Genomic DNA, 25,435 nt, shown 5'->3' with positions numbered 1-25,435 from the left:
CTGAAAATGGAAAGAAATGTACATAAAACACTCATATGCTTTTAAGTTTAACAAAATCTGGACAGCTGATCAACTACTCTTTCCATTTTTACTGAAACACATATCAGAAGTCTGGTTTGATGCCACTGTCTGATTTACAGGACTGTGTACTAATTTATATTCATTCTAGTTAAATACACAATTAGTTGGAGGAATTAACATTTTTGTGTAGATTTCAAAAATAGCAAGACATTTTCCAAAGGCCTAAAAGTCACACTCCACCTCCAATATCAAAGCAGCGTGTTGTTTATCTTTTAAAAAGGGAAGAACAATGTTAACAATTCCAGACTGCTTCACATACGCTTCCGCAGCGGCGAATGAACACGCCGCACAGTACTACTGCCCTCCAATGCCTTCTACCGCCACTGGAAGCAACAGCACTGAGAGACGGATGTGAACCTGCGGTTGGTGGTTTATCACACTGGGAATTATTCTTCATTGTAATATTAAACTCAATGGCTATTCTCTTCTAGAATTTAAGGGCCAGGACTGGTATATAGACGTTGATATGGTAGAAAGGGTCATTTGCCAACTTTAGAAAGCAACCGAGTGCCCAGAAACTAGATGAAACCGAGGAATGTCGACAACTACGGCATGCTGCTAGTGTACCTGAAAGGTATTCTAGGCAATGCTGTATACACAGGGTTATGACTGGGCATAATCAGCACGGGATACAGTCATACTAAGCAAACCAGTAGAGGAGATCAGCATGTAAACTCTTCACTCTCAAAGACCTCTCATGCACACGTGTCTATCTAACAGGCAATAAGGAGTTTCCATGGACAGAAGAGTCACTCAGCAAGGTCAATCTCTCTGCATCACTTGAAAGGCAAAGGTCCACATGGATTGTGAAAATCCCCAAAGGCAGGAGCAGGGATCTCAAGCAGTGGGAATTCCTTGGGGAAACACTTTAAACTCTTCTGCTGTGATTGCATTACCTGTGTGGAAATGCTTGGTTTACTATCTAGTAGGTATAGCACAGCATAAATCAAAGAGAAAGCTAACAAAAGTTACGTAAGAGGAAATTTAGAGGAGCCTGGTGTAAAAAATCAAAACTACCACCTGCGGTTATTAGGGCAGAGGAAATGAACATCTCCCAGCAGTCACCTGGCCAGGATTAATGGACAGACAGACAGTGGGGAGAAGGACACTAACAAGAGGGCAAGAAAATACAGTCTGGAAACACCTGAGGTACCACCCCCATCTATGGCTCGGACATTATTTCCAATTCTTATTGGAGATAAAGCTCCTGTTCTCAAGCAAAAGGCAGGCAAACATTCTTCTCCTGTTGTAGCAAATAAATCACTGAATCCTATTCTTTATATAAAGTTATATAGTTACTTCGAAAAATTAACTGATTACATTTACAAAGAACTTTCTCCATTTCACTTCATGCCTCCTGAAGAATCTTACAAGGTGCCACATATACAGAACATTTTGGCCTCCCGTGTCAGTCGTCTAGGCCTCATTATATAATTACAGTCTTCAACTATAATTAACAAGAATAGAGACCAAATAGTATCAAAAAGTTAGTAATGAATACGCTAGGTTACATTCTGTCTTACCACACTTCCAAGATTTAAAAAAAATTTTTTAAGGTAGCAGGGGTAAGATGGAGGAAGAAAGAATGAGGCAGGAAGCATCTCAAGAATTTTTTTTTTTGGAGTATATTAGACCTTAGATACGAAATTTTTGAAAGCTGGCAAGGTTGCTGAAGTGTATACTTCACCAAAATTAAAAACTTCCTTCTGTTAAGCTCATGAAATAGCACCAATTTCCTATGCCACACAGGGATTATTCCGTGCAACCTGTCATGTGTGCAAACAACACCTTCCTGTATTCTACAGCCTTCATATCAAATATCAGGGATGTTTGAGAATCACTGAAAACAACTTAGAAAGGATTATTCCCAAGTTCAATACTACGCAGGCCCATAGAGCTAGTAGTATCAATTCTGTGAAGCTCTGAGAAAAATCACAGGAACCATTCTAGACGTCTGAAACGCTCTACTCAGACCCTGCCCTATTCTTATTCAAAAGAGTATAGGACACCCCCCCCGCCCCCCCCAAGAAGGATGACATATCTAGGTAGCATTTCTCCAGACTCTCCTTCCTACAAAGGAAGTGTCCTAGAACAAGGATGTCTGCTGAAATACTAAATGCTGAAGACTGCACAAAGAAAACACAGAATAGAGAATTCCAGCAGAGGTGAGTGGCAGCAAGTAGGTGACAGAATGGGAGAAGGTAAGAAAAGGACTGTATTTCAGTCTTATACTTCCTTGTTTCAATGTCTGCCTTGGGGTAAAGGTCTCAGAAGTGAGGAGGGACAGCCCCATTCTGCAGAGAGTTCTATGCTGGAAGGTGACAGGGGAGTATGCAATCTCGACACCCGAGTTCCTGCTAGAAAGCAGGCAGCAAGGTGGGAAATTATACAGAGGTCAGAGGGAGACAAATTCTCTCTGAGCACACTCATCTGCCCTTCAACTAGCAAACTGTGAGCCTTGCTGAAAACGTAGTCATACTCTGTCAAAGGAAGGGAATGGAGAATTAATCAGCTTTTGTTTGTTCTAAAGCTACTGGACTTTCAAAAGAATATACAAAGATATTCATTTTAGGAACATCTCTGACCATCTTGGCTACTTAGCAATCTGGCTTAATCTCCCCTTTGGAAAAGCAGTGCTTATAATAAGCTTCTCTCCATAAGCATGGCAGCGCTAACCCACACATAATTTTCTAAGGCTATACATTCCATAAATCAAATCTCTTGGAGTCTAGATACAAACGAACACATCTGAACCTTTTTTTTTTTTGAAGATTTTATTTTTAAGTAATCTCTAAATCCAACATGGGGCTCGAACTCACACCCCTAAGATCAAGAGTTGTACGCTCTACCAACTAAGCCAGCCAGGTGTCCCTGAACTACTCTTTTACTGGGGCACATCTTCAGAGCTCAACATGATTTGACCCTTTTAAGTTTTATTGTTCATTTCTTCTGTGTTTATAAGGTATTGAATTAGCTTAAATATGGTTCTTCTAGAAGAATGAGGGCTCAACTTTTTTGACATTGGATTCATATTTTCCTGCTTAGTCAAACTTGAGAATTTGTAAGTAAACAGTTCACCTTGTAGAAAATGACAAAAAGTAAGTTCTTTCCCTTAAACATATACTGTATATATAAAAATGAGTAAGTACTATTCAATATTATCATAGTAGGATGCCACGTCTGGTAGAGTTTAATAGTTCTAGATAGCCAGTGTGACTCTTTCCAACCTCAAAACAGATATGTTTCTACCTAACCTTCTAGGTCAAGTACCCCTTCTTCATATCACAACAGAAAATCTATGTAACTATCAAAACTGGTGAACCATGGTAGCATGTGTATAACATTTACCTGAATAAGGACTGTCACAGGCTTAGATTTAGAAAGAACAGGAAGCATACTATTATGTGCACATCCTGGTCAATGCAATATTCTATATTTAGCATGTTGAGCAAACACACTGAATAAAACCTTCAACAGTGCAATATATTGCACTCCAATATTAGATCTCTGGATAATGCCAAGACTTATTTCCTGATTACGCTTGATCAGAAAATACAAAGGGAAGCTTTGCTAGGTAGAAAGAGGCAGAACTATTTTTCACCTCCTTCCTGATGGATGGTAATGCAGAATTCTTTAGAGAGGAACCACAGCTACAGCAAGATTTACCATTTTTGGATCTGGGAAAGGACAAACACCAAGGGGGAAATGACAGAAAAGACAAACCCATTGGCAACTTTCTGAACAGACCTAGCTTTATCAGTATTTATTCTATCCAAACTCATGATTTAATTATAGTTCTCTAGCTGGGTGATACTTATGTTTAAAAAAATTGCTTTTAAGCATCCGATATTAACATAGTTGTAAAACACAGATCCGATATAGGTGAACTTAAATGCAGTTCTTTGGGAACCACATTTGGGATCTATTACTGCATCGAGGAACCCAACAGTACTCAATTCAACAAACCTACCATTTAGAATAGCAAAGCAAATTTTCCCTGAAAATTCTCATAATAATAGAAGAGAACTAAACCAATTGCCTGAGTTCACTCTGCAGCAAGACCTGCTGTGGTTTTTTGAACACCCTTTCCCTTCAGTAGACAATCCAGCCCTACTCTGGCTGCCAAAGGAGGCAGAATGGCTTTTTGTGGAAATAGAAAACAAGCAGGAAAAAAAAGCTTACAATTAATTTTTCACGGAAGGTTAAAAAAAAATCTGTATTTTAAATGAACATCTGACTTCATCTACGCTCTTCATTTGACAGATTCATTCATTCAAACAATTATTTATCAAATGTCTACTATTCCAGACATTGTTTTGGGTGTTAGGGAGATAGCAGTGAACAGAACAATAAAAATCTCTACCCTTACTTACAGGCTTACATCTGAGAAAGCTGAGCAACCCCCCCCCCCCACAACCAAAGGTTAAATGTCCTATGGCCAAAGCCTTGGGCTAAGCTAAAACCAAGTTCTGAGCTCCTCTTCCTTCTCTAACTACTCTAAGTATGGGACTAAAGAGCCTGTTAATCCCCAGGATCACTCCTCACCACACTGAAGAGCAGATTTACCCAGAAAAAGGAGGCTCTGAAGGCACTATTATCAATGTCATCCCCACGCTCTGACTTCCAAATATGTCACTACTGTTTTGTTTGTTTGTGAGAGCCCTCCTCTGCCTGCTAGCCACCTTCAGCTATAATACACTCCAAGTATCTGAAACTCAAAGTGCTTTAATTCAAACTCTAGGTAAGTTTCTCCCCCAACTTTCCCATTTCAGTAATTGTACCACCTGCCTCCAAATTATTGGGCCTTCAAAATCTCAGCAACAGCTCTGACTCATCCTTCTCCTTCACCCTTGACATGCATGTGGGCCGCCAAGTCTGGTAGATCATACCCTTAATACCATTTCTCAGTTCTACTTCATTTTCATGACTACGGCCCATCTAGGCCCCCTTTACCTCTGAAGGGGATGCACTGTGCTTTTATTGTCTCCATGCTGGCTGCCAGGCTATTTGACAGATTTCTATGCCAAAAGATTTCTAAAGCAAAGTTTTGATCTTATCAGCCCTCTGTTAAAAACCTTCAGTACCTATTCCCCACTGAAATTAAATATCAACTCTCCAGCCCAGCATTCCAGGAATGTCATCAGATGGCTCCAAGATATTTTCCTAGCCTTGTCTCCTTCATTCACACCGTATATGTTAGCAAAGTGAACCAGGTAACTTGTTGCTCACATTTCCTTTTTGCTTGGAACGCCTCTTTCACTCCCACGTTACTCTTCCAAGAGCACTTCAAATGCAGCTTCTTTCATGAAACTCTGTCACGCTCAAGACTAGATGAAATGTCTCCTTCTTCCAATCTCTGATGATGGTCATTTGAAACTTGGGATGCTTCTCTGTTCTGCCTTGGATTATAGTTATCTGGCTACTGGCATATCCGCTTGTCAGTTCTTTGAGGACAAGGATGCCCTACTTATCTTGGTAGCCCTAGGGCACACTTGCACAGAGCAGGTCCTCAGCTAGACTTATTTAGTCAAAGTTGTAGAGAAGAAGTTAGCTACCCCTAAAGTGAGGTTAATACTTGTCAATAGCTCTCAAAGAGAGACTTGACTTTCTTCTTTTGCTGATTTCAAAATTGAAAAGAATCAGTCTAAAAAAGAACATATACCGCTTTCAATTCCTAGAGTCATGTAAGGGACCTATGTGACTGCAATTTTTCTTAAAAAATAATCAACAAAACCTCCAAAACGTAAGAACACAACCCTAAAGATGGAACAAAAGCAATGAGACCACAGAGTAAGACACAGTGTAAAGGAAGAAGAGACGCCAGAAATCCATTTGCCCACAGGGCACAGCGCAGAAAGAATTCTACCCAGCAAGGATTCAGAATCCTGCTGGGAGGGAGGTATAATATTTGCATTAATGTGGGGGGGGTTAAAACGTGGGGACTTTCAATCCCTTAGCAGCCATGGGATACTAAAAACCCTAAACGGGGGGGGGGGGGGGGGGGGGGGAGGCGATCAGAGAGAATTGCAAGATTCAATTCTTCAAAAAGAAGTTCATTATTGCTTTGCAGATGCGATTTCCTAACTACACACACTGGGTTTAATGACCCTTCACTTAAAAGTACACTGAAAATTAAAAGTAAAAGTACTTTTACTCCGATACTAGGTATGAATGTATTTTTCACCTTGGCAATCTAGGTTTTCAACATCTCTTTTTCCCATACTTTTAAAATTCATTCAAAACAGCAGTGTTGATTAAGAATTCTAGTAGACAAGACAAGGGAAATTAAGGAAATACCTATTCTCCTTTGAAATACTCTGAAAACGCGAGTGGGCAGATATGCTGATTATGCGGACTTCACTGACTACTTAAATTATTTTTTTCTTTCTACACTTTTTCTATCTAAATACATTTTTCATTATAATATAACCTCATTATAGAATAGTTTGGAAAAATATTAACCACAATATTATCAGTTTCAACACTACTTCTGTTAATATGCTGGCATTATCTCCTCTCGCTGATTTTTTCATTTTCCCTTCCCCTCAGGGGAAATCATGATGTATTTCTAATTTTGTGCTCTGATTTCTTCACTCTACAAACCATAAACATTTTCAGGTTACTACAAGTTTTCCTAAATATTATTTTAAGTGGCTACGTAACATTCCACTGAATAAATGCACTGCAACTCACTTTATTATAATCGTTTATTTGATAAAAGATTTGAACTAGATCCATAACCATTCCCTTATAATTAAATAGGTGGATCATTTCCCAAACTTTGTTTCAAATTACACTGCAACAATTTTATGCTCATAACTTAAACTATATCTTGGGTTGTTCTATCATGATTAATTCCAAGAAGTAAGATTTTTCTATCAGACAGAACAGTAACTTCATCCAATTACCTTCTAGAAAATTTGAAACAATTTGCAAGTCCAGATCAATGTAGGAGAGTGTCAGTTTAACTGTGCACTCAGCTACACTTTTAACAAGGGAGGTCCAGGAAGAACAATTGCAGAAGTCAACAATATTCTGTTATCAAATGAGAAGTCATTCAAATTATAATTCTCAGCCAACTACTTTGACTAAAGCATTTAACTATGGACCCAATTAGCATACACAATTTGCTAACCCCCATCTTTTTGCCTATCTACTCTGTATTTTAGCTACTAATATATAGATATCCTTCCTTTATCCTTTTTTTATCTTACCAAGCCATATATTTTGCTAAAAGTATGTACTTATGGTGAGTCTATCCCTTATTTGTATGTGTATTTCACTGTCCATATATGTGTATGTACTTCTATCTGCTATTTTTAACCTATGTGGTTTCATATGTACATCTGAGATGATAACTGTTTTTGTATTTTATTATAAACATATCTGTGAATATTGAAAAGTGAGGTCAGGGGTGAGGAGAACAAGGTAATTTGATAGGTGATGACTCTGTGTGTGTGTGTGTGTGCGTGTGCATATCTGTTAATTAACCTTTGCTTATTTATCTACTGGGGTCCTCAGTTTTCTCTTAGCAACGTATAGCTGAACGTTGAACAACACTGGGGTTAGGAGTATCGGCCACTGTGAGGTTGAAAATGCCCATATAACTTTTGACTCCCCGCAGAAGTTAACTACTAAAAGCCTACTGTTGACCAGAATCCTTACCAATAACATAAACAGTCGATAAACACGTATTTTGTATATTATATGTACTATATACTACACTTACAATAAAGTTAGAGAAAAGAAAATGTTACTAGGAAAATCGTAGGGGAAAATACATTTACAATACTGCACTTTATTTATTTAATATTTAAAAAATATTTTATTTATTTATTTGATGGAGAGAGAGACAGCCAGCAAGAGAGGGAACACAAGCAGGGGGAGTGGGAGAGGAAGAAGCAGGCTTCCAGCGGAGGAGCCCAATGTGGGGCTCAATCCAAGAAAGCCAGGATCACGCCCTGAGCCGAAGGCAGACGCTTAACGACTACGCCACCCAGGCGCCCCATGCACTATATTTATTTTTTTTAAAAAATTCGCATATAAGTAGACCCACACATTTCAAACCTGTGTTGTTCAAGGGTCAATTGTGTATGATATAAAGATGAAAGTCATATTTACTTCCCAGTGACCCCTTTCTTTAAATGTTGTCAAACTTGTTGATTCTTGTGTGTTTGCCTCTTCAGCCTTTAGGCTGAGAGAAGCCTCTCGTACAGACCACTAGTTTCTCAAACTATGAACACTGAAGGACAGATGACATGGCCTCCTCTGCAGTGGCCGAAAGCAAAGCTAAGTCTTCACTAAAGATTCATCTCAGATCTTGGCCAGCTCTAGGATTAACCTGGGGGCAGGGGCAGAGGGGGAAGAGAGGTGCCAGTTTATGCCTCAGTCAGCTGGAACTCCAAATTACCCACTCTTCTTAACCAGCAAAAAAACCCTCAGCATTGGCAAGCGCACCATACTGGACTGCAGATGAGACCCAAAATGGGCTACCCTGTTCATCCTGTACGTTCAGCAGGTCTTTCTGGCCTGTGGTGGACTCCCCTTTCAGCCAACAGACCTGGACAAGCCCAAATTCTCTAGACCGGATACTTCACGTAAATCGCCTGGCCCCATCGCAGCACCGTGACACGCCCCGAGGAATGCTGGAGTGCCGCACACACCACTGAGAAATGGCAAGTCCTTTGTCTTTAATTTCAGTGTATACACTGAAGCAGAGAAGCTGAAGAATTTCAGTTTTAGTATTAGCCATGAAGAGGCAGAATGTCTGAAACAAGGAAGGCCCAGCACATACCTGATTTCGCAAAGGCTGTTGCTGTGACGGCCGGTCCCTGTGTGTGTGGCTTTCTCGAGTTATTGCAGATGCACCAGAATCTACGTGAACTGACCCTACTGGAGTAGGCTGGAAAGATAGAACAAAAAATCAAGTGGAAAACATCCAACTCAATGTCTCCGCAAAGGAGAGCATCATTCTAATTCTAATAAAACAGTAGTGATGATTATTCTCAGCCACCAAAGGCAGTATCTAGTCTTCTTGCCTTCTCAGTTTGTTTATCTGCAAAAGGGAGGCCACCTGGTCCTCAACAGCTCATTGGAGAGTAGCTTACCTTGGAAAATAAGAAAAACATCCTACAGCGATGTGTTAGCATGTTCTCAGGCACTGTGGATCCCTGGCCAGAAGAGCCAATTCAAGTTTCCTAAGGCTCTGGGTTCCACTCCTCCAGAAGTCAAGTACCTTCACAGCTTATGAAGCACCAGCTTCTGGATCATTCAAATGAAAGTTCTTCTTAAGAACTGGCTTAAGTTCTGGTATCTTAGGACATATGGGTCATAATCTTAAAAACATATAAACGAGTTGCTCTTACTTCCCAACTCTAGTAATTGCAACCTAGGGCATCACCCTGAAAAGGTTGGCAAATGTAAAGTCTACGTCAAAGGAATATTTTCCCCACAGACTTAAGCAGAAAGTCTGGCAAGTCAAGTGGTGAGGTCGTGCTGGTCTGAGGTGAGGAGGTAAAACAGGATACTTACAATAGGCCTCCCGACCCAGTCGTAGGCGTAGTCAAAGGTGTAGCCTTTCCTTTCAAAGAGGTCTGTGAAGAGGGTCCGTAAATACTCATAGTCAGGTTTTTCAAAGAAGTCTAATCTCCTGACATATCGCAGGTAGGTTGCCATCTCTTCTGTAGAAAAGAGGTGAAAGGCCATGCTCATGAGCTGAACGCTTCCCATGGAGAGAAGCTCTGGGCCAAGCCAAGAATATCTGGTGTTTTCTTTGTAACCCAAATGAAAGTGATAAAACCTGTCTTGGTCTAAAGGACAATAAAAGGAAATGTGAATTTTCTGGAGAGCACCCTTATCTAGAGATACCAAGTCATCGTCTCCACCTACTTCAAAGCTTCGGTCACAGTGGCTAGAGGGTCCTTTTAGCACCCTACCTGGAAAGTTTTCACAGAGAGCTTCAATGGGAGTATTCCTTTTGGTGTCACCAATTTTTTGATATCTCTCTTTTAATGTATCAGCCTGTAGAGTAGAGAGAGAAAGTTACTTGGAAAGAGGTGCCAAGTATGGGAGGTCCAATATGTTTGGGGAGGCAATGGTTGTTTCACTCAAACTGGCAAGATTTGCTAGACTCAGTCTTCTAATAAATAAGAAATGTACTAGAGATGATGTATTTAACATCTGCTCTGTTCTGGAAGGTTTTCCTTGTAAGTATATTTAGTAGTCTCAGATAAACACCATCAAATGTAATGAGTGGCTAGGAGAAGAAAGTAAAAATATCATATAGCAGTATTTTCAGAATTGTAGAAGCTTACTAATCTCCCATGGCCACGGGGGTTCAAAAGTGATTCAGCCTTTATCTTCTTAGATCAGTTCTATGATAAGATAAAAAATACTGCTAACCCAAGCGGGGGCAGACAGATAGATGGCTCCACAGAATATTTACTGTGAAGCTGAATAGAAAAAAAAAAACTGGTAGTAGGAAAAAAATGCCTTTCCACAATGTGCTTCCAGAGGGAAAAGTATTACCTATGACAGAGGCATGGCTAACAGACAGGCTTGATATAGGTCAGTGCCTCAAAGCAGCCAAGTCTGGCTTGCTCAGGATTATAGACAGAAGGCTCCTGGAGCTTGGACCAACAACATGGTTTCAAGGGATTCTCATAAGGCTCTCCCTAGCCTCCTGCACCCAGCTTTAAGTGACAGTGTTCTAAAGCAAGTTGGAGAAATTTTAGATCTATGACTGCCACCAAAATGATTTGTGGACCATGAGAAAGTTTCAAACAATGATACGAAAATGCATGGCTTGGCTATGTGATGAGCAAACAGAATGTGAAACTCTGACATCTATCAATACCAATGAGAAGATATATATGACTAGGAGAAGACGAGTAGGTGTTAGGAGAGGAGTTTAAGGGCAAAGAAATAAAATTTTCCCAAAGGGAAGGGGCAGAAGCTTTACTTTTCAGGAAAACAGCCTAGAAAGCATAGCAAATGAATCCTTCTTCCCTTCTGGAGGGAGACAGGGAGGGGGCTAGGGGGTGTAGAAGTACCCAAATCTATGTATTAAGTTTCTTTCCATACTAACATGTTGAAATAATACAACTCAAAAATATGTTTCACATTTAACTATCTAATCGGACTTAAAATGGGTTAGAAGTTCACCATTTCCTACTCTAACCAGCCAAAGGCACGAAGTAATTACAGTGGTTATAATTATTATCAATAGTTAACTTGAACACAAGTGTACTGTACCGATACCTACCTAAGGAAGGCTATTTAAACTACATGCTTCATAAGGAACGGCTATGATCTGCATAGGCATTGACTGAATAAAACACATAAACAGCAACATTAAACTTGGATTCTTGTTTTAGTTCAGGTGGGTCCTCAGCCTATGGAGGATGAACAAATATTTTCCAGTTCTCCTTAGGGGCACACCCAGCCCTGCTGGCCTTGCTGGTAAAATGTGTAGCAGCTGCTGTCATCAGTTTGTTCCAGAAATTCCCCAGCACACTGGGAACACTCTTCCTGCTACATAATGGTAGTGGAGGAGGAAAGTGACACAGAGAAAAGCCGCATTGCCAAGGCTGGGAGGGAACAAGGGAATATCATGGAAAACCCCAAAACAAGGAAGAAGGATTCAGAAGGGGAAGATGACGAATGTAGGCAAAACAGCTCCCAAAGCCCAGGGGAGCATTTATGATATAGACTAATGTAGCTAGTCCCTGTGTCTCATCCCTGTCGCCAGCCCATCTTCTTACAGGCATCGAGTCAGCAACCCCTCCATTTACAACTGCGTATTGAAACAAAGCCCTCCGCTGAGCACTTTCAAGGATACCTTGAGTCCTTGCCAGGGTAGGCTGCCTCGAAGGAAATACATGAACATATGGCCTAGGGCTTCCAAATCATCCCGCCGGCTTTGCTCTAAAAGGGAAGACAGATCACACATCATGTTTGCAGTTATTAAAGCAGAAAGGGGTTCAAAACCAAGTAATCCCCTCAGAAACCCTTCTGTCTCTGGAAAGGCTCTGCTTACTCATTCTTTGTATATCTAACCCAGGGATAGTATTTTAGATCAAAACCAAAAAACACTGTGTACTTCCTTTGCTGTCACTGGCAAGTAAATAGCAAGGGAAAAGAGCAAATCCTAAACTGAAACCAAATCCAAATCCAAATCACTGAAAGATGAGTAACCACCCCTCAGTCATTGCTGTCACCTTCCTGAAAGCACCGATAATTTAAATGACACATTATTTCCAGTATATGAGCTACGGTTACCCTTTGGGTGACCATCATGGAAAGTGAGAAGCAGATTAAACAGCTGAAACTTTTAAACAGTCCATTCTGGCTAGACATAAGCTACAGAATGCTTAGCATACATGTCGAGTGCTTTTAATTCATCATAAAAACTAATACTTAAAATTTGGTTCAACATAAACAAACACTGATGTATAATCTCTCAGCTCCAATCCCTTTGTACCATGTTCCATAGCCACCTTAAGAAAAATTTAAAATGTATTACTTAAAGTGCCCTTTATGGGCACATAAAACAGGATCCCTGCATTCTGGGAGCTTATTATGTAAACAAGTTGCTAGGTTTTTCTTTCCTTTTAACTGGAAAGACTAAGATGGTAAAGAACCTTAGAATACTTAACAAAAAACTGTCATTTCATCTCAGAAAACATCCTTATGCATTCTTGGGTTGTTAGACTCTATTTCTTATTTGCCAATTATGGCTCATCTCAGACATCTGATGTGTTTATTTCTCAGAATAAAGTTTAGGGCTTTATCGAGAGAAATTAGAGAGACAAGACTAAGGGGCTACTCTAAACTCAATCGTGCTTTCTTTGTGCAGAAAGGAAAATCTAAGAGGGAGGCAGGGAAAGCTACTCAGCTCAAAATACGAAAGTACATGTTTAAGGGCTGCCTCCAATTATGGAAAATGTGCATGAAAAAGAGTGAATAGAACTCTGCAGGGCAGATGAGGAAAGAAAAGGCAACTTTCTAAATTGCAGTTTGAAAACTGTTTTTGGCAAGGTGGTCGTTAATGGAAAAGGGAGGCACCCTGACAAGAGAGAGAAATAACATAAAATTGAGTGGTTGCACATCAACTGAATAATCTTTAAAAGAATGAAACAAAACGGCAAGACCAACAGAAGCTTTTGTCTGCATGCTTGCCTGAGGTTTACAACAAATTTTATATAAAATTGAAAACAATAAGCTGTTAGACGAAAACAGTTTGTTAACAGAACCTAAAGACACGCAATAAAAAACAAAGTACAATCAGGGTGAGTTGAGGCCTCCCACAAAGCAGGGCAGATAGAGGAACCGCACCCTGCAGTTTCTCACACTGTATCACACCTACTCACTGACTTTCCATTTTTATATCCTCTTCCTCTAACAAGAGGCCCCTTGGTAAAAAAAATTCACTAGACAATTGGTCGCACTTTTGTTAGTTGAGCACTAGAGGGCGAAACTCTCCACATTTTCAGTATTAATCAAAACTTCAGAAAAAAGCCCAACTTCTCTCCACAGCAAAGCCCATTATAAAAGGTTGGTTTTTTTTAAATCAAATTAAATCAAACAAACAGAAAACACATGTAAACCCACTGGAATAACTAATAAAGTGGTTTTCCAAATGCTGAGCACTATGAAAAATAGCTGTGGAATATGGAATAGTAGGAAGAACAATGGCTCCTGAGTCAGGTTATCTAGCTCCTGGCCCATTCTTTCCATTAATTTGATCCATGTGAAATTAAGCATGGCCAAGTCACCTACTTTGGGCTGCAGTCCCCTCAACTGAAAATAAAGTGGCTGAATTAGATAATCTGAGAAGTCATTTTCTAGTTCTAAAGTTCTAAAGTCATTAATCTATGATAATTTGAGCCATTAGTAATTAATCTACAGTAATTTAAGCCTTTCCAAAAAAAACAAAAAGAAGTGAAAACCAGAGTCATGGTTTATTTCCATACTTCTTTGGAAACTCCATATTCATTGAATTCAGCGTTTCCACATGCCCTAATGTTTTTTCACGAAGGATATTCTCCTTTTCAAAGAAGAAAGGTTTTAATATGAGTGGGGCCAGCAGGACATAGAATTCTTCCACACCATAAAGGCCTGCTCTCGACCATTCAGAAAGATGCTTGGTTTTACATGTGTCACATCCCTGATTTTAGGTCAAATATATTTTGCTGGAGGAAAGGGGCTAGTTGACCCAGTGTTCTCACCCTAACTTAACCATTAAAGAATACAAAATCAAAATGGGCTGCCTTTAACAGTGGGAAGTTGGCTAATCTGATGTGGTAATGTCAGTTTTAGGAGGCTTCAACCCTTGTCCTCCCTCACAAAATTAATAGGCAATTCTCTCCAAGTCATTTGAAGACACCCTTCTCTTTTCCTTCATTACAACATGTAGAATGCTACACATTTAAAAACCAGCTATGATTCGAGTTCCTATGGAAACCTCTCTGCTTTGAGACCCTGACCAGAGTTTAAAGGGCATGTGACAACCATCTATATGTATTCGCTGTAATAGGGACAGGACAAAATACAGTGACAGGTTCAATGTGACCTGGAAAACTCTTGAACTCAGGAAATTCAAGTTTGGAGATAAACTCAAAAGTTCCAGCAGGAATGGCTACACCAAGAGATGAAAGAAACCAGTCTGATGACCATACGTGCTTAAAACATACTTTGTCAAATACATAAATAAACTACCATTTAGAGTCTTTGCTACCATGAGGCACTATGCTAAACACTTTATATACTTTATCTCAGAATCCTACAGTATAAGGAACCATTATCATACCCATTTCATAGATCAGATAACTGAGGCCGAGGGAAGAAGGTTACCAGACCCAAAACACATAGCTTTAAGTGCAGGAGCCAGGATTTGCATCCCTTCTTCTTAACCATTTACCTTGTACCATATACAAACATAACACAGATATCCATCCCTTGTCTCTTCTTGCCTTTCTTGACAAGAATAATAAAATCAGAACACAAATTGCTGTGCCTGGGAAGCAGGCATTAGAACAACTTCTAGAGTCTGGCAGTTAAAACAAATAATCATGACTTTACTATTTACAACACAGTCTGTCTCTTAGTAAAAAGGAAGGAAGAGGGAGTATTGAACACTATGCAAGAGACCTGTGTTACATACATTTCTCATTTAACCCACAAACACATCCTTGTGAAATATTACTCTCATTTTACAGATAAGTTTCAGGAAGATTAAGTAACTTCTCCAAAATGACACAGATAAAAAGTGGCAGAGGACCTTCTGGTCTAATTTTAAAATATTACATTTAGTTAAGTGAGGATTTTCATATAGTTACTAAAAAAATTCTGACAGCATTCATGATTTCAAATCATATCACTTTGTAATATGATTTTTAATCATCACTAACACTAGAATCCTCACCTGAATACCTATGCAGTTAACTCAATGAGGCAACCGTGTAGCCAGTCTTTAAAACACTTCTTAGTGTACAAAAATTCATTAATATTTCAACACCTGCTATAATTAGCTATGTCTAGGAGTATGGAACCTGATAATCTGTTTACATGTCTACTTTCAAGAGTGAGGATTTTCAAACATTTTTTTCAATCACTGTGGAACCTTTTCTTCAAACAGAATCTTCCATGGGAGCCCAATATATACAATAGATAAAAAGGGAAGCTTTTCTGGAGAAGCTAGTGAGGGGCCCAGGGCCTATCTGTTTGGCCTTCCCACTATTCTTTAGGCTTCTCTCTAAATATTCTCCCCTGGATTAGTTCCTCTTACAAGTAAGGTCTTCTGCCTTGATTAGAGCTTTTAGCAATATTTGTGCAAATTGTCTATCCTAAATAAAATGCAAGACCCATATATTTTCATTGAGTAAGACATAGGCTCTTCCTCAAAGCATTATTCATGGAATTATGCACAGCAAATAGAAGGTGAGTCCATGTTTTGGTGACACACTCTTCCCCAATACAGATACCAACCAGCATAATGTCCTTTCCGAACTGTCATATATGGAGTCATTCATATGTAAACACCAAATTCATCATTGGACTTACTAAAATGCTATCATCTTAATACAAAAATTCATGTGCCTACACTACTGAGAAACCAAGCATTTGAAAACACCATAAAGAATTAAAAATGTTTAAGTTGTCAACAGAATACTTAGGAAAGTCACTAACTTACCACCTTAGTTTTCCAAGTATAAAAATCACTTGCCTTGCGAAGCAAAAAAAATCACAAGTTGTAATGCACAATGGGGACAAAGTATTATTAGAATAAAAAGTTATTTTAAGGACCTGCCCCTTCACGGAGCAGAAAATAAACACACCTTTGCCAAGATGCGTGTTGATAGACATATATCTTGCAGTTCCAGTTAAACTTTTGTGCTCCCTGTAAGGTATGTGTTTTTTGGTTTCAGGATCAATGTACTCCTTGGCCAGTCCAAAGTCTATAATGTGTATAACATGCTCTTTCTTATTGCCTTGTCGGCCAATCAGGAAGTTCTCTGGCTTCACATCTCGGTAAATGAGATTCTTTGAGTGCACATATTCCATTCGAGAAAGCTAAAAGAGAAAAAAAATCAATGAAAATATTCTAAAGATGTTTATTGGGGGAAAAAACCATCAAAACATTTCCTTTTATTAGTCCAAGGTTTTAACTACTGAAATGAAAATAAAATTCATTTCTTCTTTACCACCCAGTCACTTTACTTTTACAAACCAGAAAATATTCTCTGATACAAATATATACACAACAAATATCAAGATAAATGAAAGTGGGGCAGCACTGTTCAGCTGAAATGATAATATACAGTTTTACCTCATAATGTTACAATTTAGAAATGATGAATGGAATTAGGTGTTTTTAGGCTACTTCAGAAAGCACACATTGGAGAGGCACGAAGTATCCCCAGCCAGGATCATCACAACACATCAGTGGCCTCTGAAGACAGGTGCCACTGCCACATTCACCTCCAGCCCACGCCTTCCTATCCTCAGTCAGACAGGACTCCCCAACCTAGTTCGTTCTGTTGCAAAAATATGGGAAGTGAGGTCCAGAGAAGTGAGTACTGGACTGATTTCACAGACCTAATTAGCAGGAGAGGGAGAAGCGCAGTTTTTATGTGAAAGTAAATATAGCCCAAAAAAATAATCATAAAATTACTTCAGGGGCACCTGGGTGGCTCAGTTGGTTAAGCAGCCAACTCTTGATTTCCGCTCGGGTCATGATCTCAGGGTCCTGGGATTGAGCCCCACGTTGAGCTCTGCACTCAGCAGGGAGTGTGCTGGAGGATTCTCTCTCTCTCTCTGCCCCTCCCCATCATGTGCATGCACACTCGCTCTCTCTAAAATAAATAAATCTTTAAAAAAATTATTTCAAATTTCATTAAGTTTTACTTCCATCTATGACACCTTTCTACTTAGCAAAGAAAGGGAAGCTCAGGCATTTGAATTTTGGACTCAAAAGTCAAGGTCAAGGTCAATTGTCAATTTTTTTTTAACATTCCCAAGCTTTTACAGTAAAATGGGTGAGACCATCACCATTTCAGACCAATAAAGATACATCTGCATCCTTTCTCTGAGGGGCTGACAAACTCCTCAAAGGAACGCCTTCACTGCTCTTGAGCTGGCACTGGTATGTAATTTGGTTGGAGTTGAGAGAACTGTCTCTTCAGCTCTGCCAGTCTCTGAGAACTGGAGGCCAGAGAATTAAGGCAGGTTCTTGGCCACACAGCTTTAGAATCTGACTGTTAGGGCAGTGGGTTATATCACCAATCCTTTCTTGGACGCAAGGGTGAGGGGAGAGGACAGAACCTTACAACCATGTGTTTAAAACCTATAAATAAAACATCAAGGAAGTTACTTGCATTTGTACAATTTCACCTAATCATCCTTTTTCTCCTCAATCTAAATTATATGCCTCCACTTCAGTTAAGGGCAGGGTGTTGCTCCAAGGTGCAAATTCTTAAAATAGAGTGCGCAGAAGATGCAGTGCGACTTCGCTAGGTTAACCCTTTTTGCCCGGCCTGCTTCCTAGAATGCCATCAAGCCTCTGAGTGTGCATTCACTAGGTGTCACTACAGCTGGGAAAGCACTAAAAGGGTCACAAGGATGTAGCTGGGGAACCCACCTATCTTTCTGCTGAATAACAATGCCAACTTACCAACTGGATGGCTATCATTAACACCGTCTTCAAAGTGAAAGTTCGGTCACAGAGGTCAAACAAATCCTCCAAGCTAGGGCCAAGGAGCTCCAGCACCATGGCATTGTATTTCCCACATGGTCCAAAGTAATACACCTGTGGAAGACCTTCACCTGCAGCAGAGGGGCAAAGGGGTACAGAGTGGGGGACACAAAACCCAAAATATGAGATAGCTCCATCAGCACTGAGTATATACACACAACACAGTTTGTGAGATTTCCATTTTCTTTCATAGTCCCTCCTGGAGAACCTCAACTGAGCACAGCAGCTTCAAAGGGAACTAATAATGGGCAGAAAAGGCGAGCCACTGCACAATGGCCTCAAATAAGCAGCTATTTTATACCAGGGTGACAAAGGTATTTCCACTGCTGTATAAGACGGAGAATGGTCCCTGATCCATTACTGGATCAGAGCATAAACTATTCTCCCCCAAGGAGGCCCAAAAGTGCACTGTCATAAAAGGTTCAAAAGACAGCTCAGCGCTCAAAGCCAGCTCACCTGGCCCTGGTGCGTTAGCCGGTTTCATCTGTGCTCCCTATGCTTACTGCCAACGCCACGTGGGCTGTTTGCAGCTGTTGCCCCAAGGAGAACTCGGACTGAAGGGCTGAGGTCACAGAGGGTGCAAGCCTGACCCTCTTCTCACAGGGAGTCTCTGTACTTTCCTGTTTTCTATCAGCTGGAGCAAAGTCAACACACAGGGTTTGGTTACTGGTAAGTAATTCTGAAAGGAAAAGGAGAGGGGGGGAAAAAAAAAGCTGGGCTTTCCCCAGATTTGAAATTCATAGCTGCTGGTTGCCAAAATCTAGACTTTCTCACCTAAGTGGCAACTTGTGAATGAATTTCCTCTTTAAAGTGTATTACAAATATGAGGCATTCAGTAAATAAGTGTTAAATGGCACCAAGTGAATGGTGGATACAAACGAGACTACAGAACGTTTTAAAAATCTGGTCTCATAGAGCAGAAGCATCTCCATCTCACATGTTTATATATACCATGGTCTGCAGTTGCTTCTCCTACGTTTTTTAGACAACAAAATTCTCTCCATCTCCCCATTCTCTTTATATGTACAGGCAGGATACAAGCAGAGGTGACTGATTCCCTCTGCTATAATCTGAACGCTTATGTGTCCCCCACCCCCAATCCTCCAATTCATATGTTGAAAACCTAATGCCCAGTGTGATGGTTTTAAGAGGTGGGGGCCTTTGGGCAGTGATTAGACCATGAGGGCAGAAACCTCGTGACTAAGATTAGTGCCCTTATAAAAGAGACCCTAGAGTACTCCGCGGCCCCTTCCACTGTGTGAGGACACAGCAAAAAGTCAGAAGAGGGTCTCTGCCAGAACCTGACCATGATGGCACCCTGATCTTGGACTTCGGTCTCTGGAACTGTGAGAAAGACATTTCTGACTTCATAAGCTGCCCAGTCTGCGGTGACAGCAGCCCAAACGGACTTAGGCAATATCTACTACTTAAACCTCTAGCCCAGTATGCCTATCCTTGTCCCCGGGATAAATCGTGTCTATCTGGAGTCGGTGCGCTTCGTTGTTATGACATGTATTTCATGCCTCTTCCATGTGCTGCCGCCGGCTCTCTTGTTCCATCTAGGTATGAAGCAACTTGAATGTTCTGGTATGCTCATCCCTAGCTCGTATCATCGAATGTAGTATACTCTGCTCCTGCCAGCTCCATAAATATCCACTCAATTGTCTTTGTGGTTGTTTTGATTCTCCCTATCTCTAAAAGGAAACAAGATTTAATTTGAAGTGTCTTTTTTACCCGTGTTGTTCTGAACTCATTTTTCAGGTTATTTAAAATACACAAAACCTAACAGCTGTTCCCAGTAAGTTCTGCTGAAAAATCCAAAGCATAACCCCACCACAGAGAGTCACTGCTTTTATTAATCAGACATATGGTAGACAGTAGTTTGGGGATTTTTCAAATTTATATCCTATATAATAGTTTTTGATGTCACTAAAATTTGATTCGGATATAAATATTATATTCTTCGAAACAGCTTGTGGCAGATCTGTTAGTTGCCTACCCAATGTCCATTCTCTCCTTCTTACTTAATAACAAAACTTCTAACTACTGCAAATAGCAATCCACCTAGTTACAACTTTCCAGCCTCCCTTGATAATTGGAATGATCAGTGAGACAGAAGCAGAAATTGTTGCATGAGGTGGTTCTAGAAAAGCTCTTTCACGAGAGCTGACTCAAGTTGGAAGTAGGCCCCTTTGATGATGGCTCAAGCTCCAGAAGCCATCTAGAACCACTAGACACCTTGATGATATCAGTGCCAAGAATGAATGGAACAAAAAGAAGACAACATGAACCCCTGATGGCTGTGAAGTAACCAATGTTCAACTTCCCTTCCTTCTGGACTTTTTAATCCAGAAAAATCAATCTCTACCTTGACTGAACTGTTATTTGGACCTTTTTTCATAGCCAAATCTAATCCTAATTAATAAACATATTATTCTTTTAGTTGGCTAAATTGCAAATCTGGGCACAATATCCTCCTTCTGAAGTACAAGCTAAAAGTCAGGCCTGCTTAGAAATATAATACTGACATCATTTCCTAGACTTGCTGCCAATACTTGAGGATCAGTTGAAATGAGACAGATAATCATCTTGTTCTTGACAATCTTCAGTAACAAATCTAGGCATCTCTTGTCAGACATTTCCATGTTTACAAAGAAGTTACAAAAGCATTCTGGATGATGTCTATAATTTCTATGTATGAGTTCTATCACTCATAACTCCACCCTAGTACCTTCAAAGATGTGAGGTGTTCCTGCTGGCTGCATTATTGCTTCTTGTATTAAATACCCTGAGACCTCACAATACTCTGGCAGGCTTCAGATGCTCAGGACAACTTCTAGATTACTGAGTAGCTTGACGCTTTTCTCAAAGATGGACTAGGTCCAAGACGCCACCGTCGAAAGGGCTCAAGTCAGTCTTCGAACTAGCATTCGGTTCTGCTACCAACCCTGAAAATCCCTTCATGTCTCTCTGCTTTTTCATCAATAAAGAGGAGAGAGACGTTTAGACTGGTTTCCTTTTAAAACCAAAATTATGACAATAGCTAGGATTTCCTTCTAGTTACTTTCTAGGTTCCTCTTTGTAAAGCCATAGAATCCATATGAATGAGGCATGCCTCCATTTTATACAGAGTATGTGTGGATCAAATTAGAATGTAAGCTGGTAGTTGTAGTCAACTGGAAATGTGTCTATTAGAAACATCTCCAGGGATGCCTGGGTGGCTCAGTTGGTTAAGCATCTGTTTTCAGCTCCAGTCATGATCCCAGGCTCCTGGGATGAGCCCCACATCAGGCTGCCTGCTCAGCAGAGAGTCTGCTTCTCCCTCTCCCTCTGCCCCTCCCCCTGCTTGTGCTTGCACATCCTCTCTCTGTCTCTGTGTCAAATAAATAAATAAAATCTTAAAAAAAAAACATGAAAGACTTGTCTGTTTAGTTTCTTAGGTATTACAAAAAATGTACCAAATTTAAAAGTTCCTTTGGGAGATGCAGCCATAATTTATTAGAACTGCCTGTACAGAAAGATACCCACGCGAGTTCCATTCTGTGCCTAGTTTTTCACATGACTGTCCATAAAGTGGCCAATGTTGGTGGTGAAAGACATAGATATAAGTCCACAAAGAAAGTCTATCTCTTTGGTCAGAGATGAGCACACAGTCATGACTTATCTTGGGTTGCATTTAAATGAGAAATCTTGTATATTCTATTTCACTTTTCTTCTGCAGCACCGTCTGGAATTCACAGCTTAAGAAATTTTTAATCAATCAACATTATTCTGTGAAATCCTTTAGTAAGAGAGGGGATGAGGTCAGACCATTAAATGCAACACAAGCTATACATGTGGTAAATGAGGTACTTTCTAGAAGTTAAGTATGAGGTAATGGGAACCAAGTGGGACAGGTGGGCAAGGCAGATACGCACTGAATTCTCTGATCCATGGTATTTCAGAAACTAAGGTAGCTTCATAATCTCTCATCTGCTCTGGGAATAAAGCACTAATAAGATCTCCCTCCTAAACTGGTCAACTGCATAAAAGCCCGGAAATTAAAGAAGTACATCCTGAATTTTCCTCTCCTGAAAAACTGCTAATAGATTTCATCATATGCTGTTTAGCCACGTTAAATCTCTTATAAACCGAAACTGCAAGGTTATACGTACCCTGCACATGTTATCTTGTACATTTCTGCAGGGTACTTTGAAACAGCTTTCCCATCCATCAATAACATATTCTTACAAATCCTGCTGGACAAGCGGCTCTCACACATATCAAGTTGCAGAGAACAGGAAGTGAGGTGTATGTACCACACGACAGCTAATTTTCAGTCTGTCATAAATTTAACTTGGGTTAAACACACCAAATCAAGGATAATGGCTCCTTTATCATCCAAGCTGCTAGCTAAAAAGATTCCATAAAGCATTATGAACAGTAACTACTCTAAGTAGAGATATTTTTAAAAGCACATCAGGGTGAGAACTGAAATAGAACCACCTCGAAGCTTTTTGGCAATTTGATCACATTATTGCCTAATAATCAGCCCTTCATTCTTTTTGAAAAACTAAATTATCTAGCTGTGAAGCAAGTTCAAATAAGTCCCATACCTACATTAATAACTGGATGTAAAAAATGACACATATACTAATATTTCCATAAAAAATAAGTATATGTTTAGACTGTCATCTAAAGTCAGGGCCAGAGAAAACCTTTAAGGACACAATGACCTTGGCAATTCCCTTCTTTTGTTTTGTTTATACAGTTTGATTTTTCAATGTTTACAGAAAATAGGACAGTTCTTCTCCAAAACTTAACTGTCCCATGATAGTGCCTTCTAGCACAACTACTGAATGTTCTTTAGTATTTGTGAGAGATCAGGGAATTACTGTTTGCATGGGAAATTATCATCAGGATTAATGGTAATATTAAATAAGTCCACCTAACAAGAAAGCAGGAAGAACTGGGAAATAAACGAGATTATATTACATAGGAAGAAGTAAAGGGGGGAAAATAAAAGCATAGCCTTTAAAACTCAGAAAATAACTATAAAAACAATGCATCACAAAAATATGAAACAATACATGTGTTTCCCTTTTCTCATTTCTCTGACTCTGAAAAATGCCTCTTTACAGTATGAACCAGTTCACATATGAATCTACTCAAAATGCTGGCTTTAAAAGAAAAAAAAAACAAAACCCAGCTAGACCCAGAATTAAGGAATCAAGATTACTTTGTCCTGTAATGAAAAATGTTTTACAATCATCTTGCTCACAGGCTGTTTGGGAATTTGAATATCACTAGACATATGCTGCTAACATGAGCTCAAATCTGTATGGTGGGGGAGGAGAAGGTGAGGAAAGGCAAGAGCAGACGAATAATCTCACATTTCTGAGCCACAAAAATTGAGCTTTTACAGTTTCTGTATTACACACACACACACACACACACACACACACACACACACACGCACGCACATAATTACCAAGGCCTTGAGCCTTAAAGCACGTTCAAAGTCTTATTTATCCAAAGGAGCCAGGAAAGAAAGCCTAAGGTAGAAGAGATTTCTTCTGTAACAGATAACATCTAAGATAAAAACTGTTTAAAAATGTGTTGTATAGGGACTCCTGGGTGGCTCAGTTGGTTGGGCGTCTGCCTTCGGCTCAGGTCACGATCCCAGGATGCTGGGATCAAGTCCCATATTGGGCCCCTTGCTCAGAGGGGAGCCTGCTTCTCCCTCTGCCTGCCTCTCCCCCTGCTTGTGTATGATCTCTCTTTCTCTCTCTGACAAATAAATAAATAAAATCTTAAAAAAAAAATGTGTTATGTACTGGGGTTGGGTGGGGGTGGGGGATCTTTTGTCTTTCCAGAAAGACTAACTCAGCTCAGAACTGGTAAAAAACTTATGGGATAAAAACCCAGTCTCTGAAAAATTTCCACTTTCTTTAGTATTGCATTTATAGTTCCTGTGATTAAGTTATAGATGCAGACTATCTGTCGAGTTTCAAAAGCTAAAAAGAGCCAACTCTTCTTAACACACACCTGAGCAATAGTAACTACAAAGTCAAGAAAGTTCTAGCAAGCACTTAAAAGGAATGGAAGAAAAAAATGAGGTCACTCAAAAAACAGTGAACTCCTTCTGGATAATCCTGCCCCACTTCCCTCATACTTTTTGTCCATTTGTCTGTCCTCTCTACTAAAAGAAGACTGTCTGAATTCAGTGATTACCATGTGTTAATTATGTTTGTATGTCACTGTTTAGCACTGTTCCAAGCATATGGTAGATAAGGGCATGATAAATACTAAGTAATAAAAACAATTCAATGAAATGCCACTTAAGTTTTCTATTTGGAATGCATCATACCTACCCTCAAAATGCTAAAATGCACATATACAGAGCAAAACAACTTCATCAGATTTTAAATGTGCAGGACATGCTAACAGAATCGATACTTCTGCGCAGTTCTTGTTTGTTTTTCATAGGAATGACATTTTTAAAAAAAATGCTTTGTTGGGCAAGCCACCACTATGAAGATTCCAAGTAATTCAGAGTTGTGGTATTTCTACACCGGCTCTCTTTTATGTATGTTCTTCCGTGATGGTTGTACGTGGTATCTGCAGTTTTACCTTGCTGTTCCCACATGAGAGTGAACTACGTAGAACTATTCATTTTAGTTAACAGTACCGAAAGCTACACATAAACAATTGTTCATGCCTTCCTCTCTCTCAAAAAAGCACCTGCCCATCCAGAGAGAGTCAATGACCAACAAAATGAGTCATCTGGGTTGTCTAATTTGCAAAGACAGTCTGATGACATCTTCCTACCCCTTTCTTCTCCCACTCCGTTCATTTATAGACAAGTTCTTTACTTTGGTCCAGGCCAACTTGGAATTACACAGTCTTTTCTTTACATAAGTAGCCCTTTTCCATTTCACTTGAACCTCACAGTTATCCTGTGAAGAAAACAAGAAAATACTAATGAACTCCGCTATATATGAGATGGAGACCTGAGAGATGTTGTGTGACCTTTCCCAGGTAAGAGTGCCCAAGTAACACAACCAGATCTCTCAACTCCAGATTCACCGCTCTCCAGATTCATGTGGTTGCCAAATTATT

At 39.8% G+C, this 25,435-nt stretch overlaps 1 protein-coding gene across 14 annotated transcripts in view; it reads right to left on the bottom strand.

Moving 5' to 3' along the window:
- Positions 1-25,435, bottom strand: part of CSNK1G1 (casein kinase 1 gamma 1) — a 161,148-nt gene that overhangs the window by 23,367 nt on the left and 112,346 nt on the right. For 11 of the 14 annotated variants that reach the window (XR_004625575.1, XR_004625576.1, XR_004625577.1 and 8 more), the window contains 6 exons: positions 18,254-18,405; positions 16,419-16,653; positions 11,921-12,006; positions 10,017-10,101; positions 9,613-9,761; positions 8,876-8,983 (listed from right to left, as the gene is read on the bottom strand). Coding sequence is in view for 10 of the 14 variants with exons in the window: in XM_034660840.1 (XP_034516731.1) it covers positions 8,876-8,983; positions 9,613-9,761; positions 10,017-10,101; positions 11,921-12,006; positions 16,419-16,653; positions 18,254-18,405 (815 nt within the window). In the remaining 4 variants the exon portion in view is untranslated. Of the gene's footprint in view, positions 1-8,875; positions 8,984-9,612; positions 9,762-10,016; positions 10,102-11,920; positions 12,007-16,418; positions 16,654-18,253; positions 18,406-18,790; positions 19,014-25,435 lie in introns of those variants that run through there. The other 3 variants (XM_034660839.1, XM_034660842.1, XM_034660844.1) reach the window with 2 other exon arrangements.

Source organism: Ailuropoda melanoleuca, chromosome 5, assembly GCF_002007445.2.
Source record: "Ailuropoda melanoleuca isolate Jingjing chromosome 5, ASM200744v2, whole genome shotgun sequence".
NCBI classification, from domain to species: domain Eukaryota; kingdom Metazoa; phylum Chordata; class Mammalia; order Carnivora; family Ursidae; genus Ailuropoda; species Ailuropoda melanoleuca.
This window is presented reverse-complemented; position numbering and strand designations above follow the sequence as displayed.